This window comes from Mustela lutreola, chromosome 9 (assembly GCF_030435805.1).
Source record: "Mustela lutreola isolate mMusLut2 chromosome 9, mMusLut2.pri, whole genome shotgun sequence".
Classification (NCBI taxonomy): Eukaryota; Metazoa; Chordata; class Mammalia; order Carnivora; family Mustelidae; genus Mustela; species Mustela lutreola.
In genome coordinates this window covers 22,948,872-22,967,020 of record NC_081298.1, presented here as the reverse complement: position 1 = coordinate 22,967,020, position 18,149 = coordinate 22,948,872, and the positions used below count along the sequence as shown (strand labels likewise).

General features: G+C 40.9%; 1 protein-coding gene across 14 annotated transcripts in view; it reads right to left on the bottom strand.

Annotated features, from left to right (window-relative positions):
• LOC131807752 (RNA-binding protein 12) overlaps positions 1–14,338 on the bottom strand; it is a 35,114-nt gene extending 20,776 nt beyond the window's left edge. Inside the window, exons 1-3 of one of the 14 annotated variants that reach the window (XR_009344594.1) lie at positions 14,136–14,309; positions 8,164–8,248; positions 3,655–5,477 (exon numbers count right to left, since the gene is read on the bottom strand). Coding sequence is in view for 7 of the 14 variants with exons in the window: in XM_059133367.1 (XP_058989350.1) it covers positions 2,573–5,455 (2,883 nt within the window). In the remaining 7 variants the exon portion in view is untranslated. Of the gene's footprint in view, positions 1–268; positions 5,478–8,163; positions 8,249–14,135 lie in introns of those variants that run through there. The other 13 variants (XM_059133367.1, XM_059133364.1, XM_059133366.1 and 10 more) reach the window with 13 other exon arrangements.
• Between the last annotated feature and the right edge of the window lie 3,811 nt (positions 14,339–18,149).

Here is an 18,149-nt window from a genome sequence, read left to right as displayed (position 1 = left end):
GAAAATATCATGATAGTGTTTACAAATGCACACAACTTTGAGCAAAGCTTTACAAATCCTTCATACCATACAAAGCAAATGAGAAAATAAATTCATTTTCACCCCAAACCTAGTTCTTCTGAGAAAATTTGCAGGAAGAGAGGTATGAGTGATTGCACAGAACATATTTTCAAGAATTTTTTTAAAACTCAAACTCCAGTGCCCAGAACAAGATGAACAGTACGCTTAGCAGTTAGCACTATATTAATAAGTCTCAGATACACAAATATCAAGTTCCAGAGGGCAAAGCATTTAATTACATTTCACAACAAGAGAAGCACTGTTGTGACTCAACCAAATATAGAACATAGTTCTCTCCAAATTCTACACAAACCACTATTTTCTTAATTTATTTAATTTGATGAACAATGAAATCAAGTTTTCCTTTTCAGCATTTATCTAAGATGTAGAAATAACAAAGTAGTTGCAATAAAGTATATGAAATATTTAATAAGATTGTACGAACATATAACCAAAATAAACTGTGAAAAAAGATAAAAGGCTTTCATCTTCAAACAACCCATTTTTCTAAAATGAAAACAGTCAGCTCTCCAATGGGGAAAATAATCTGCAGTTGAAATAAGACTCCCAAGCAGCGCTGAAGTTTTCTGCACTCGGTCTTTGGAATGAGAAATGATTACTTAACAGAAAACCTAAATTGAACAGCATATATAAACATCATATTGCTTTTTTTAGTTGAGGAGGCAATATCTAGCGATCTGTCAAAGCAAATTTGTATTCATAAATTGTCAAAAGACCCACAACACAGCCATGTCTTCTTTGAAAGTCTAAACAATCCTTTCCCTAGACAAAAAAATCCTGTACTGTCAAACCTCTAAGATTGTAGTGATGAAAAAAGGCTTTCCAAATCTTATCACGCAAATGAAACTGCTGCCACTCTTAACTCTAAGTTACACGAGACGCTGTATTTCAGTGTTCCACTGACTTGCAACACCAAAAAGGCACTATTTTTTTTTTTTAATAGGAAATAACTCTTTTAAAAGGCTGACCCCTTTGTAAGTACATTGATTTGCAGGAAATGTTGGGGATGTTTCAAACCAAGACAGAGGCCCATGTTAAAGACAAAATTTGTTTTTCATGATATCTCACCAATCTCCTATTTCATGTATGTTTATAATATAATGTGACACATCTTTCTTTAGAGCATTTTAACTAAGAAGGAAAGTAACCATAAATAGAGCCTTTTGTAGCAGTGGGCAGGATCTTGTAAGGCAAATGTTTTTATGACAAGGACACTTACCAACCAGAACCCACTTGGTCCTCCTGCCTTAGTGTCCTGAATGCCAAAGAAGAGTATTAAAGGGCAAAGAGTCTCAATTCTCTCCCCTCTGGCAGCTGCACTTGTAGTCGGTATGAAGAATTTTTATGAACAGGCTCCTGATCAAACAACTAGACCAAAAAGCCTCAAAATAACAGGATTAAAATGCACATCTATGGAACAGCTTATGAATCTTTTATTCTATAACACTACTGCTAACAAAGCTAACAATTTCAACTTCAGTTTTTAAAAAAACATAGATATAATGCTCTTTCTTATAAATGGACTCTCTTCGTTTAGTTACAGGCCAAAATTTCACATAAATTTGGGACAGAAGGAAACTGCCAGAACATTAGTCCACCATGGACAGGACTTCAAATCTGGCATTTTAAACAATGATCATTAGAAGTGGTTTCTGGTTTTCAAAGCCATCCAAACATGAACAATTTTTAAACTTACTAAACTAAAACATGGCGGTCAAACCAAAAAGGCTCTGGTAGGTAGAGGACTCTGTATTTTATTTTTGTGGCAGAAGTTCTTATTTCACACAGTTTTAAGTGTGACATTAGAAATCAAAGTTCAAAGTTATAGCACAAACCAAGTGTGGAGTTTTATATTAAAACAACAACAACAAAACAATTCTGCTCATTTACAAATGAGTCAATTAGGCAAACAAAAAAGCAGCAACTTCAGAAGCAGGACTGTCTATACAGCAAGAACCCTCAAGAAGCAATAAAGGTACATACAGTGAATCTGTATACAGAGATTTTATTCAATTTTAAAAGAAAATGAGGACTTTAGACAAAGCTTTGACCCTATAACAAAGCAAATCTGTCCAGCTTTAAACCAAATTCCAAGAGTAGCCAACTTCTATTTTTCAGCAGCTGGCAAGAGCACCCTTAATGAGCTCTATTGACATTTCTATTTTCTTCATCCCATATGGTATAAAACAAAACCAATCTAAACTCCTTGATAAGCTTTATGTGGTCATTTGTATTTTACAAATGGTTTCTCTAATGGTACGCCAAAATCATTTTGTGTTCTCTCCAGACAGCTTTACTGTAACATACAGCAATATTTATCCTGGTAGTGAGTCTTCTGTAAACAGTCAACCAATGCTCTATGTTACAGAAACCAATCTATATGCAATTGAAACAATCCACAGGTTCTAACCTGGAAATACTAGGAAAACAATCTGGATGCATTAATCACAGCACTATGAAGATCTACCCTATAAAGAATTTATGTGAACAGCTACCCTAAGACAAGTTTTACTTTCCTTGAACCTATAGGTCTGTCATTTAAGTCAATGACAGCAGCTGTGGCTTCATCCCGAGATTCGAAGGCCACCATGGCTTCGCCTGTGGGCATACCTTTTTCATTGTATTTTAAACACACTGAGCCTGGGATCACTTGATAGCCATAAAAGAAATCTAAAATCTCATCAATAGACACAGTGAAGGGCATATTCTGAACTTTAATTACTGTTGGTCCTGGTTTTCCAGAACTAGATCCAAAGCCAGGGGGACCACCAATGTGAATTGGGCCAGGGCCAGGCCCAGGCCCAGGCCCAAAGGCTGGTGGCCCACTCAAATGCCCAGGGGCACTTCCAAGACCAGGAGGGCCACTTCCAAAGCCCGGGGGGCCACCTAAACTACCAGGGCCATTTCCAAAATTCTGAGGGCCTCCTCCAAATCCTGGCCCACTTAAATTATTTGGTCCACCTCCAAACCCTGGAACATCCAGTCCTAGACCAGGCAAACCACTATTTCCAACTGAAGGCATAGCAGGCCTAGCATCACCAAAGGCTCCTCCTAATCCTGGAGGAGGGAGTGGTGGCCCAAAGGCATTGGACCCACCAAAATTACCAGGAAAGTTAAATGGAGGCCCATTGTTGGCCTCCTTAGATCCTACAGTCAGGAAGGCATGCTCTTCACCTCCTGCACCAGGCATTCCTGCACCAGGCACTCCTGCACCGGGCACTCCTGCACCGGGCACTCCTGCACTGGGCACACCGGCGCCGGGCACGCCTGCGCTGGGCACGCCTGCGCCAGGCATTCCCGCACCGGGCATTCCCGCACCAGGCATTCCCGCACTGGGGATGCCCGCACCGGGCATTCCTGCACTGGGCATTCCCGCACTGGGCACTCCCGTACTGGGCATTCCCACACTGGGCATTCCTGGAACTGTAGGATTACCTGGCACAGGCATCTTTAACCCTTTTTTTCCTTGGGCAGGGGGATTTTTTTCAATCTCTCTCATATCTTCTAGAGTAACTACATGAACAAAAGCTTCTCTCCCATTAAGTTTTTTACGGTGTAAGCGTTCAGACTTACGTGCATCATCTTCATTTTTAAACTGAACCAATGCCTGTCCTAGACCTTGCCCATTGTTATCAACAAGAACATGTACAGCATTTTCATCCACTGGGATTCCTTCTAGGAACTGAAGAACATCCATCTTGGTAATGCTGAATGGAATATTTGTTATGTGAGCACAGACTTTGGCAGAGCTGACATCCCCCTCCGGATCCGGATTTAACATCATTTCCCTCTGGTCATAGCTGAAGTTCTGCAGTCTTTTACGAATCATATCTATCTTTTCTAGCATACCTTTCTTAGTAATTGGATGAACTTGAATAAAGCGATTGCCCATGTATTGTTTATGACGACACAGAGCAGCCTTATAGTCAGCCTCATTCCTGAATTCTACGAAGCCTTCACCAGTTGCTTTCCCATTGGGTCCATAAGCAATATAAATACTATCTTCCACAATATCCAACTTTTTAAAAAAATCAATGACATGTTTGTTTTCCGCTTCAAATGGTAGCCCTTTCAAGTAAACACAAAAACCAGCCTCATGTGGTGATCTTGACCTTGACCTTTTCTGCCCACTGGGCGATTTTGACCTGGGAAGTGTCTGAGGAGGGGGATGGGTTTGTCCAGAAGGTCCTATACTTTGCTTAAAAGTGATATGGCCTCCAGCAGCTACCCACTGTCTCTCTGTGGCAGGACTAACTTCCACATAGCGTTGAATCATCAGCATTCTGTTTCGTTTCAAAGCTTCAAATGTATCTTGAGGGGAGAGAAACTTAACCAATCCATTCCCATTATTTCGACCTACATGATCTTTCAACAAATGCACTGCATCAACACGGAGCCCATGGAAAAAATCTCTGACATCATTTTCCATTGCAGAAAAGGGCATTCCATGCACACTGACATATAGATCATCGGGGTTGATGGGAAGTGGTTTCACACTGCTTTGAGAGTTCATCTGGATAGGGTTAACAGGATTCAGTGGACCCAGAAACACAGGGTTCAGGTTATTGTTCAGATTCATAGGTGCTCCAGAGCCATTCATTCCAGCAGGCAGAGGTGCCACAGGTGGCGGGTTCAAGGGTGGCATGCCAGACATGGGTGGCAGTGGGGTCATGGGTGGCACAGAAGGGACTGGGGGAATTGGGGGCACAGGAGGCACTGGAGGCAATGTAGGTACTGGAGGAGGAACTGGTATTGGGGGAATGGACGGCATTGGTGGCAAAGATGGCATCGCTGGGATTGGAGGAATTGGTGGTGGTGGGACTGTGTTCATTGGAGACGCTGTGCTCGGAATGGTTGAGCTAAACGTTGGGCTCCCAAAAGAAGCCCCCATATTTGGAGGAGCCGATCCTATGCTGGCTGTGGAAAATGTCTGTATATTTTTGTTGCTTTCATGAACAGATGTGGCGGCAGTAACTACACTGGGTGAAGGATTATTAAAGTTAGGTACTGTTGTAGGCAAGTTTACCCTGCCACTCATTCCTGAGCTAGGCGGCGGTCCTGATCTACTAGCATTTGCTGGTGGTATATCTAAGTTGGCAGTTTCAAAACGCCTACGACTCAGTTCAATCATATTCTGCATTTCCGTTTTACTACTCAACAAAAGTGTTACTTTTGACCCTTTAATTGTACCACCTGTGCGCATCATACCAAGCCTTGCATCTTCATCAGTGGCAAAAACGATGAAAGCCTCACCCAGTTCACCCCCTACAATATGCACGCCCCCATCAGGGATGGTCAATCCAGAGAAGAAGTGGCGAATGTCCATGGTCCCCGCCACAATTGGGAGACCTTGCAAACGGATGACCACAGCCATGCTGCGCTGAAACCACACACACCTGCAGATGAGAAAAGGCAACGGCCAGGTCAGACTCCTGTTTATCACACCAAGTTTTTAACTAAAAGAATGACCAGCTACCATACTAGGCCCTCAAATATACCCTCAAACTATCACAAGTAATGTAGATTTTTTTTTATTTGAGTATTCTAAAAACTGAACATTATAGGCCATTTACAATGTAAAACCTAGACAATTTCAACTTCCAAAGGCATTAATTCTGTGAACAATTACAAGTTCAGTGCCATGACTCAAAGTTTCAGGGAAAAAAACCACCATAAGAAGTAGAATCACCAATAACATTCAGACCACTAATTATTCAGTAAGATTTAAAAGAAATGTGTAAGTCAAATCAGGACACAAAGTTGAACAATCTGCAGGGGAAAAACATGCAAAGGATGTATCAAAGTTAATATTTAAAAGTGGCTTAGCATTTTCCTTATAAAAATGACAACTGTAGAATTATCAGGGTCATTTTATAACACTCAGTCTCAGAAGGCAAACAGAAACAGAAAACTGCAATACTAATGAATTACAAATAATACTTAACAATAAACTAGGCACAAGTCTCAAAAAAAAAAAAAAACCCATATTTCAACCTAAAACTCTTCAAACTGCATTACAGCTCCATTTATTAAGGAAAACTATATATGGAATTGTTTATTACAAAGTTAACACACACGAAGAATCCAAAGTAAATACTGAATAAAATAGCCAAAATCTTAGTTATCTATATGCATCACTCCAAAAAGTAGAACCTGGTTGCAGTGCCATTCACCACAGCTGTTTTAATTTAAACTCAGATCCAATGACTCATTTCCAAACTCACCATAAAAATAATAATACACACACACACACTACCCCCCCAAAAGTCTTGTTTTCCCCAAAGAAGGACGATAACGAAAAAAGGGTATTATCACGTTTTGCTTTTGTTTTAAAAAGAACTAGGGTATGAACTTTTATTCAGTGGCTGTTACAGTCTCTACTCAACTCCTGTGGAATTTCTGGGAGCTCACTGCTGTCCTTAAATAATGTCCCATTCTGAACTTTTCCTTTTAGAGACGTTTCTCCCAGATTTAAGTAAAATTTCAGTATTTCAGTTCTTATGGCTTCCAAGAGCAAATTCAAGGGAAGCCCTTTGTAAAGCGGTATAAAATGAATTCTTGGGACTGGAAAATATTAATTTGAAATTTATGTGATCAACAACATAGGGTGTTTTCCAAGCCATCTTATAAATCAATATTTAAATATAAACCTATTAAACTAGTTCTGTGACTTCAGAAAATTTTATATGATTTGAGCTTTGGTTTTATCGCTTCTCAAACAGGAATAAGAAAAGAGCAAAGTTTCCTGCTGAAAGCTCTAAGAATCCTCTAACTCCATGAAAGCAGTTTTTCCATGTCAAATACTGTGGGCTATTAATTTGATACAACAATACCTGTAATTCTATCTCAACTATTATGACTGCTGTACACAAAACAGAAATATGTTGTTTGGCTTCGACAGTTTTCTCACACGCATACACAAAAATAAAAGCCACTTTCAAATTTAATCCAGAAAGATGGACTGGCAAACAGAAAATGCTCTTTGAGGGACCATTATAAAACACTAGAAATTTGGGGGAGAAGGGAAGCTTTTCATTTTTGGTTTGCAAGAGTCAACAAAAAAAATAAATACTAAAAACATAAATCACACCAACAAACTCTTCTTTGTATTTACTACTATTTAGCAGTCTATAGAGAAGCTCATCAAAATAATTTCAAGATATTAAATCAAATTCTCATTCCCTACTGTCTGTAGCATATTGACTATGCAAAATTAAGACAGCATTCCTGTTCAACTTCAAAAAATGTTTAATAACTTTATCACATCTTGGGGAAGTAATCTAGGCACCCCAAACAACTTGAGAGATAGATGTTAGTTTGCACTGGGACACTAAAATGGGAATTTGATACAGTCCCAAGAACACAAAAATTAAACACAGGGCTAAAGTGACATACACAAGAATTCTTCAAAAACCATCTGCTACTAAGAGAAGGGCTTTAGTTGAAGTCTGCACAAGGTACATTTGAAAATATGATATTGAAAAATCTGCCCAGATTACCAGTTAGAAAAGGGCTGAGAATTAAACCAAAGAACACATGAATTATTCATAAAGTCATCTAAAGAGAAAATCAGTTTTTAGGTTCTGAAAAAATATGAAGTAAGATCTGCTATTCTTCTAAGTGCCTATTTGACTGGTAAGTCATTTCAACTATCTGGAGCCTACCTTTGTTACTTAACAAGAGGGTTAGAGTCCAATCACTTAATTCCATCTAAAGTCAAAATAGGTACTCTAGAACATAGAACCCATTACCTCTAAGGAATATTAAAAAACCATACCAATAACAAGCACCTACATTTGCAATTAGCCTGGAATGCTACACTGAGGGGGGAAAAAAAAAACAGCCTACTGCCTAATAATCAGCAATTCAGCAAAAGAAATGCATCCATAAAAAACTGAACCCCGAAGAAAGCAACAACTGTTCAAGGCACCCAGTCCACCCCATCCCCATCCCTTAGAAAAGACTGTAAAAAAAGAAAGAAAATCCCCCACAATTCAGTTACTACACATATTTTCATGTTACTAAATAAGCTGTCTCATTTTATTTTGAATAAAAACAAACCTTCTATTCAAAATCTCTTACCTGATAAAACAAGAGATGTATTTTCTTAACAAGAAGTAGAGGCCAAGTCAATCCTGTGGGCAACCAATTAAAACCAACTTTTAGACTGCAATAGAGAATAAATGGAGGCAAAAATCAATGCAGGAAACACAAAACAACACGCACAGGCCACACTGAACTGTACATTATGAAGGCGAGTCTGAAACCACCAGAGTACTTCGTTAGAATGCATATTTTAAAAAACGACAGAGAAAAGAAAGAAACACGTGTACCAAAATCCCACACATGCGTTACTTGGTATTGCTTTCAAATTTGGTATCTCTCAAAACATATATATTTACATATATCAAGAATGTGCCATAAATAAGTCCAAGAATGAATCAATTAAAAACTAAAACAGTCATAAACCTCAGCTTCACAGCTGGTAATTACTTTTATCATTTGATGATTAAACCAGTCCAGAAAATTCCTTAATACAAGTCCAACTACAACCTATTTCCTCAGGTCCCACCAAACACTTGATGAAAAAGCACAAGTTCACACATAAACAGTTCCAAGACAAATGACAAAATCATCAATTCAAGGGTACTTATGGAAATTCTTGCAGTTGCTCTTTCAAAATATTTTCCTTTGTACCAAAATAGCATCAAGCATCAAGAAACATAAATGAAGTGACAGTTCAGGCTATAATGATTAATTCCTACTTAAAACCACTGGGGTTCAAAATCTTAAGGAAAAGTGCTTTTTCTTCTAACACCAAAACTGTTCCAAGAAACTTGTAAAAAAAAAAAAAATCCCTAAAAATGGCATTTTAAGAAGACTTCCCAAAGTAAAAATGAGTCACTTATCTCTTACTGGAATTTCTCCCAAATCAGTGAAATTGTGAACAATTCACAAGCAATATATAAGACCAAATAATTAGACAACTATATGCAAAAGATCATTTTTGAATTCAGAGAAAGAAGAAATCGTCACTGTTAAGTATAAAGATACCAACAGAACACTACTTAGAATGATGCTCATTTTTTAACTATCTTTCAAGTTCGAGATATCACCTGTGAGCTTCATATTCATCATCAAAAAGTAAAACGTATTAAAAAATTCTAGTGTTACTCCAAATTTTTTCTAAAGGACAAGCTAAACATCTTCTAGACAGCTACTCAAATTAGTGAAGATTGTTTTGCCACAAAAGCTACGTACGTATGTCATAAACGAGCCTTTCAAAAGCCCAAAGCACTGTATTATTTTTTTTTATGTTGTACAAATCAGTTCTAATTAGGTCTAAAGAGTTTTAAAACTCCTTAAAAGACACACCTAGAAGTTCATCTAACAGGTCACAAAGGGAAACTTGAAATACCAAAAAAAGCATGCTTTTAGGTAAAGGCTATGCTCAGTGAGGAAGAGCATGAATTCTGCAATATTATTCTCTAAACATTCAAGTTTGACTCTATAGCCAACAGAACCACAGTAGTTTCCGAGTTAAGCATTTAAGATTAACATATGATCAGCCACTGGAGATTCCAATTCAAAGGGCCTGGTATGGGGCCAGGATAAGTGCCCTGAAGGGAAACAAACAGGTTCCTCAGCCTCTTCCCTTCCACACCCAAGAAGACTCCAAATGTCCATCTGGATAGCAACAAGTTTAGAGTCAACTAGTTATGCCCAAAGGGAACAATATTAGACCTACTATCAAAAATTTCTAAAGGGTTCCCAGAAGTTACTGTAACAAGAAGGAAGTCTCATGTCACAAGAAAAAGTTTAAGTTCCAGCTTAATTCGGCAAATGGCTCATTCAAATTTTACGTTGTTCAATTTAAAGTAAAACAATCAATCCATGGGCGCCTGGGTGGGTTAAGCCTCTGCCTTTGGCTCAGGTTGTCATCCCAGGATCCTGGGATTGAGCCCCTCATCTGGTTCTCTGCTTGACGGTGAGCCTGCTACCCCCGCTTCCACGCCTGCTTGTGATCTATCTTTCTCTGTCAAATAAATAATATCTTTAAAAAAAAATCAATCTAGGGCGCCTGGGTGGCTCAGTGGGTTAAGCTGCTGCCTTTGGCTCGGGTCATGATCTCAGGGTTCTGGGATCGAGTCCCGCATCGGGCTCTCTACTCAGCAGGGAGCCTGCTTCCTCCTCTCTCTCTCTGCCTGCCTCTCTGCCTACTTGTGATCTCTGTCAAATAAATAAATAAAATCTTTTAAAAAAAATCAATCTAGAAGTAAATTCATGAATCTTATCTATTTAAGCAAAGGGGAAGGCCCACATCAACCCATACCAAAGAAAAGTACCCAGAAACTTCAGGCTTGAAGCTAAAACTTCACAACTCTTGGTGTTACGCTTCTTCCTTGATATGGACAGCGTAAATAGAAACCGAGACTGAAGAAGTACTTTTGTTCTCACCCCCCCCCCTTTGTAAAGAGCACAATATTTAATAGAGGCACCACTGTTCTCCAGGAACTACTCATTCCTGTGTTCTAAGTGTCAGCTAGCAACAGAATGCAGGATCCCAAAATGAAAATTCCACTCCAACCACCTAAGACTTGGTGAATTTTAGTTAGAAGGATAAGACAACCAATTGTATGCAACAAAACATCTAACACACGTTTTACCTATTTATAAAGTATAAAGGTACAAAGGAGAAAATGGGCCTGATTTGCCACTGAATTCGCTGATATATATCAGAAGATCTAGCTCACTTTAGGGTACAGGTTGAAAAGGCGCCTCCTCCTAGTTCTCCGCCATCTTGTCTCCCTCCCCACCCTGTATCAGAAGATCTAAAAGAAGATTGCTCTAGTATACTTTTCCACTTCGTTAGGAATTAGTCCTAACATAATGGCTTTGCTTCAGCTTTAGAAATACCACATACATGAACAAATTATAAATATCTGCTATGAACATTTTGCATATTATCATGACACGACATATATTCTTATTTACTAGTCATTTCAATCACTTGGAATTTCAGAGTAAAATGTCCGACAACAATCCTCTTTTATCAGAAAGCCAAAGCACAAACCAGTTCAACTTAACTGTTTCACTCTTCATCTGGTGATAAACATCAAAAAGTGAATTTTAACTCTGTTCAGTCGTCAGTCTTTAATCAAAAGTAACCAGGGTACAGCAGAGCTAAGTTCTTTAGATTCAAAATAGAAAACCAGCACCCCTCAAATGTTCACCCTCAGAGATGAGCAACAGAGAACCAATTATAATGGGCACAAAGCTATAAGCCGCATAATCACATTATGGAAAAAAACCACAACTTCATCCACATGGTTTTGTCCCCATCCCCAAATGAATCACATTTCAGATTCTGGGATCATTCTTAATGAAACAATGCTTCTGACACAGAGGGACATGAATCCTTTAGACAGCTTGTTATTCCACTTCCCCATTAAGCTCCAGAAAGTTCTCAAAAGTGGCAAGCCGAAAGACATTGCTAAATAAGATACATATATTCCTCCTGCCAAAAAGACTATAATATTAAGTTATTTTTCAAACCCTCCCCACAAATGCCAACAAATATGTTCACTGTCTTGACTTAAAAGCAACAGTATCACTTCTAACCTAGCCAAGCACATTTACCCTCACTGTTGGGTCTTAAAACTTAAAAGGTGGCCAGAAACTTAATGAAATAAACTCGTTGCAAACCAGAAGGTTTATGAGTGGTGGTAGTAAAATCTGATAAACTATAAATCAGATGAGGTTATTTTTCCGCTTAAGTCTAAACATTTAACAACATTCATTTATACCACGAACATTTATGAAGCATTTGTGGCAGGGACAGGAGATGTAAGAATGGAAAACAGTCCCTAGATTTTAGGGAGAGGTATCTAAGAGCATCTTTTGTGCAATTACTGACACTTAGAAATTCTTTCTACAATATCTGCATAAGAAAATATTCATCTAAACCAAAAGATGGAGTAGCTCTCTACAAAATGGAATAAACACGTTATGAACATGGTCACTGGATTCCAGCACCTGTAACACACTGGTCCACAAAATCAAGTTTCACATCTAAAAATTGTACCAACAACCCCCAAACTCTCAATATGCAATCATAAAAACATTTGGCATGTCACAAGAAAGTGAAAGAAGCCAGAAATAAGCTGATATTAGCACATAATAGGTTCCAAGGAACAACCAAAATGGTTTCTAAAGCTTCACATTTTCACCTAACAGATATGAACTTAAGAAAAACACAAATTATGCATTACAACCCATAAACAAAATATTTAATTGAGCATATAAAGATGATATAAAATGCATTCCCTGTTTCGTCAAAAAATCTTCCAGGAATAATACTGAGCACATCCTCAACCCTTATATAAACACGCCAAACATTTCATTTCCTTAAAAAATTACCATAAAATTATTTTAACCACCTGTAACAGTTCTTCCCAACTTTTTAATATTCTTGGAAAATGCCTGAACACAATTACTTCCCACTATCTGGCCAAAACCACCAAAGCTCAAAAATGATTACAACCAGTCTTACTTTACATTTCTATAAAACAAAACAAACAAAATCAGCCCGTATGTCCTCGCTTGTAGGACATTTCTGAACTACAAATGCTCTGAAATACATTAACAATATAAACTATGTAACAAAGTCCAATGCAATTCATTTTACTAATACTGCATTTAACAAAAACTACTCGATTTTAAACCATTCAAGCAAGAAGCTCGAAGAATACTCCAGCTGTAAGTTCCTCTTTCAACAATCTCTCAGTTGCAATTACATTTTCTTCTCAGATTATACTGGCTGGATAGTACAGAACAGTTCCTGACAACTGTCACAATTTACATTAAATCATCTCTGGAAATTGAGGAGTCAAGGACATTTTCAGAGTCCAGAAACCTCTCCTACGAAGCCTGCAAGTCAGGGTACAAAATTCCCAGCATGTTTTGTTCTGAATAACGCAAAGTTACCTTCACCGAAGCCGTTGAGATGTTTCACTATAGAGTACACATTACTGGCAAACATGAAATCCATGCATTTACAACCTGGCAGCTAAGCGTCCTGCACTGGTGTCCATCCCCGACACTAACCTGTAGATTCTCAAAGCCCCACCCACCTATTTCACGTGGCTGCCAGCTAAAACCTCCAGCCTCCACTAAAGAAACTCAATTCACTCAACGAAAGCACCCTCCTCCACCTATTGGGCCTGCTCCTCTTCCAGTGCTGGAGGCTCTCTCCCAAGGGATATGTTAAAGGTGGTGCTCTTTGCAGGCCCTTCCCTGCTTGGGGTTCAAGGGCCTGGCATCTTACTACAATTCTTAGAGGTCTGGGAGGCGTACTCACCCCCACTTTCTCGCTACAGAGGCCGGCTTCTTAAATCGCCGACACCCTCAAGGGCAAGCCCCGCCCAACGCTGAGCCCTGGGAGCATTTCCCTGCAACCCCGTCCAGGCCACGACGGCGACCAGCTCTAAGATTTCCTTGCTAGACTCAGAGGAGTGTACCGACTGCAGCTTCTTCCCCACAGGTGTGTCTAGACTCGAGTTCCCTTTTCCTGTTAGGCCACGGGAGCCTTCCTTCCACCTCAGATCGAGGGAGTGTCCTCACTACGTTTAATCTCCTCACTACTGGGCACAGAGATGCAGTTTGAATCCCTGTCCCTTTTGGGAAGCAAAGAAAATCTCGCTCATTCGGGATGTAGGTGTGCTTTTACTGCAATCCCCGTTAATTCGCAGGCCGCTGGGACACCCAACTGTGGCCTCCTCCCTCTCAGACCACGGGGGCGTCCTCCCTATGGCCTCGTCCCCACTTCGGTATGCAGGCTCATCCTCTCCTGCGTCCTTCCTGCATCCTCTCAGGCTTCAAAGGCGCAAGCGGGTCCCCAGGCCCTTCCCCACCCCGGCAGCCAAGCCGCGACCCTTTTGTGTGGGGCGCTCGCTGCTGCGGGCTCGGAGGCCTCCGAAGGCCCCGCCCCGGGCCACCAAGGGGCGGCTCGAGCCCCGCACAGCCCCGCCCGTTCCGGGCTGCAGGAGTCTTACCGGGGAGAGCTGCGCGGCACCCGAACCCAGACCCGAGTTACCCCCCGCGCGAGTGCCTCCGCCCCGCGGCCGACAGCCCCAGCCCGAACGGCTTCCCGGAGCCCACTGCAGCCACCACCTCTTTCGCCGCTTCACAAAATGGCCGCCAGCCCGCTCAGCAGCTCCGCGTTCCAAAAGGGGAGGGACGGAATGGAGACGTCAGGGGGCGGGGCGGCGCAAGCGCGTTACGGTTCTGGGCAATCTCCCGGAAGTTGCGGGTGTTTGTGGCGAGAGGAACTTTGAGTCTGTGAGTGCGAAGATTTGCGCACTAACCCCGCCTAAGGGGAGTGACGCTGTGGTGGGTTGGGTTAAGAGTGCTTGGCTCTGCCCCTCCCTGCGGGACTTTGTGCAAATTACTTGTCTTCTCTGATCCTCTGAGAAGGAGAAGAATAGTGCTTTCCTCACGTGATTGCTTTAAGGATGAAATGGACCACAAAGTATTACCTGGTACTATTGATGATGCCCTGGCAGAAGAACCCATTGTTTTTTTCCCATTTAAAAATATCAGTCCAGGGAGCCTTACCGGCCAGTCCTCGTTAACTCCATCCACGGTTGCCCTTTAGTATTATTTTATTATAGAAAAAATCATTCTCATCCTGCGTTGGTCCTAGCCTCCCAAATTCCACTGCCCCTGCCTGTTACCGTGATTGAAGCCGATATAGAAACATAAAGATGGGTAGAAATTAAGATGGAGGGGCGCCTGGGTGGTTCAGTGGGTTAAGCTGCTGCCTTCGGCTCGGGTCATGATCTCAGGGTCCTGGAATCGAGTCCCGCATCGGGCTCTCTGCTCGGCGGGGAGCCTGCTTCCCTTCCTCTCTCTCTGCCTGCCTCTCTGCCTACTTGTGATCTCTGTCAAATAAATAAATAAATAAAATCTTAAAAAAAAAAAAAGAAATTAAGATAGACACACTAATGCTTCAGCAAGACTTTTTTTTTAAGATTTTATTTATGTTTGACAGAGAGAAAGAGATCACAAGTAGGCAGAGAGGCAGGGGTGGGGGGGGGGGACGCCGGCCCCCCGCTGAGCAGAGAGCCTGATGCGGGGCTGGATCCCAGGCCCCTGAGATCACAATCCCAGCCAAAGGCAGAGGCTCAAACCACCAAGCCACCCAGGCGCTCCCAAGACTGACTTTAAACTGAACAATTTTCCCCCTCTCTTACTGATTCTTAAAGCTTTTCTTTTCCCTTCACTTGTTTTTCTGTCGAATCCTTTGTTCCGGGAACTCTGCGTCGATGTTGACATCTTGCTTACCTCAAAGTATACTTAGGAATGAGACGCAGATGGCCATTGCCAGGGCTAATCATCAAACCACTTTGAAGACATAACCAATAGGACTGGCAGTACTAACAGATTCCTATCCAAACCGCCCAGACCCTGTGTTTTCCTTAAAACCACTCAGCCTTTTACCCAGAGCGGGTCTGCGGTTTTGAAGGCATTAGCCTGCTGCAGCCTCTTTTGCCTGGAAGTAATAAAACTGTCTTTCCTCTTTACCCCAAAGCACTATCTTTGTGTTACATTTCAGCTCTGGAGCACTGAGCCCAGTTTTCAACAGCATGACTATCACCAATACTGAACTAATCTTCCAAATCAGAAAGTGAGGAGTCTACTGAGCAAGAAAAATCTGGGACTAAGGTCCCACGATTCCAACAACTTTTGGGGAAGATTTGTGTGGCAGACTTGCCTGGTACTAGCCCAGTATACCAAAAACAGCAAACTAGAAAACTAGGCCACCTTTTAATTTTTTTATTTTATTATTTTTTTAAGATTTATTTACTTATTTATTTATTAAGATTTTACATATTTGTTTGACAGAGAGAGTGCTTAAGCCGGCAGAGGGGCAGGCAGAGAGAGAGATAGAAACAGGCTCCCCACCAAGCAAGGAGCCTAATGCAAGACTCAATCCCAGAGCCTTGGGACCACAACCTGAGCTGAAGGCAGCCATAACCAACTGAGCCACCCAGACGTCCCCTAGGCCACCTTTTTAAACAGAACCTATACTTTGTTATATATACTCTTTGCAGGTATAGTAGAGTGCATTGAAAACAAAACCTACATGCAATGTTGTATTGGGATTGCCTCCTGGAATAGAAAAGGGGCATTAGTGAGAAAACTGGTGAAATCTGAATAAAACCTGAAGTTTAGTTAATACTAATGTACAGATGTTACTCTCTTAATTTTGACAAATATACCATAGAAGTTTTATATTAGATGTTAAAATTAGAGGAAATTGGGTGATGGACATCTAACTCTGAACTATTTTTGCAAACTTCTCTAAATCTAAAATTATTCAAAATAAAAATTCTTTTTAAAAAACCTTCTTCCTGGGCACCTGGGTGTCTCAGTCATCAAGCATCTGCCTTCAGCTCAGGCTCAGGTCATAGTCCAGGGGTCCTGGGATGCAGCCAGTGGCCAGCTCCCTGCTCAGCAGGAAGCCTGCTTCTCCCTCTCACACTCCCCCCTACTTGTGTTCCCTCTCTCGCTGACTCTCTCAAATAAATAAAATCTTAAAATAAAAACCTCCTCCTCCTATCCATCTGCATTTACATACTGCTAGCTAGGAGATTTCAAAATTTTTTACCATCACTCACATAATACATTTGCAACCAGGTATACACATTTAAATATGTAATCAAAATAAAATGGTTAAGGGGTGCCTGGCTGGTTCAGTGGATGGAAAACACGACTCTTAATCTCAGAGTTGTAGGTTGGAACCCCACATGGATGTAGAGATAACTTAAAAATAATTAAATAAGGGGTGCCTGGGTGGCTCAGTGGGTTAAGCATCTGACTCTTTTTTTTTTTTTTTTTTTTTTTTTTTTTTTTTTTTTTTAAGATTTTATTTTTATTTATTTATTTGACAGAGAGAGATCACAAGTAGGCAGAGAGGCAGGCAGAGAGAGAGAGAGAGGAGGAAGCAGGCTCCCTGCTGAGCAGAGAGCCCGATGCGGGACTCGATCCCAGGACCCTGAGATCATGACCTGAGCCGAAGGCAGCGGCTTAACCCACTGAGCCACCCAGGCGCCCAAGCATCTGACTCTTGATCTCAGCAGGTCTTGATCTCAAGGTCAGGGATTCAGGCCCCACATTGAGCTCCACAATGGGTGTACAGCCTACTCATAAATAAATAAATAAATAAATAAATAAATAAAATCTTTTTAAAAATACCAAAATAAAATACTTAAAATATGTGTGATATACTCTAATGTATTCTTTCTCTTGCTTTTTTTTTGTTGTTCTGGTAACTATTCACCTACAGTGTCATACCCACAAATGGAAAAACTACTCTAGCTATATTAGCCTATTGGTTTCTCAAACGTATCATGCTTTTTTTTAAAACTCAGGCCCTTTATTCTTCCTGCTCCTTTTCATTTCTCATTCATCTCTAGCTCTTTCCATGGCTGGAAATCACATTTTTTTTTAATTTTTATTTATTTATTTGACACAGAGAGAGAGAGGGAAAGAGAGAATGTGTGTTAGTATAAGCAGGGGGAGTGGCAGGCAGAAGAAGCAGCAGACTCCCAGTGGAGCAAGGAGCCTGATGAGGGGCTTGATCCCAGGACCCCGGGACCATGACCCAAGCCGAAGGCAGACGCTTAAACGAATGAGCCACCCAGGTGCCCCTGAAAATCACGTTTTTGCTTATGTAATATCTCCTTCAAAAGTTACCTACAAGGTGCCTGGGTGGCTCAGTTGGTTAAGCGACTACCTTCAGTTCAGGTCATGATCTCGGAGTCCTGGGATCAAGTCCCGCATCGGGCTCCCAGCTCCATGGGGAGTCCGCTTCTCCCTCCGACCTTCGCAGCTCTCATGTTCTCTCTCACTCTCAAATGAATAAATAAAATCTTTTTAAAAAATAAAAGTAAATAAAAATTTAAAAAGTCATCTACAGGAATAAAGTGGTGTGGTAGTTTGCTCCCGGTTCCCAAGGACAGGTTGAAATTTTCTCTGAGATTTTCATAAAGTCACAAATTAAA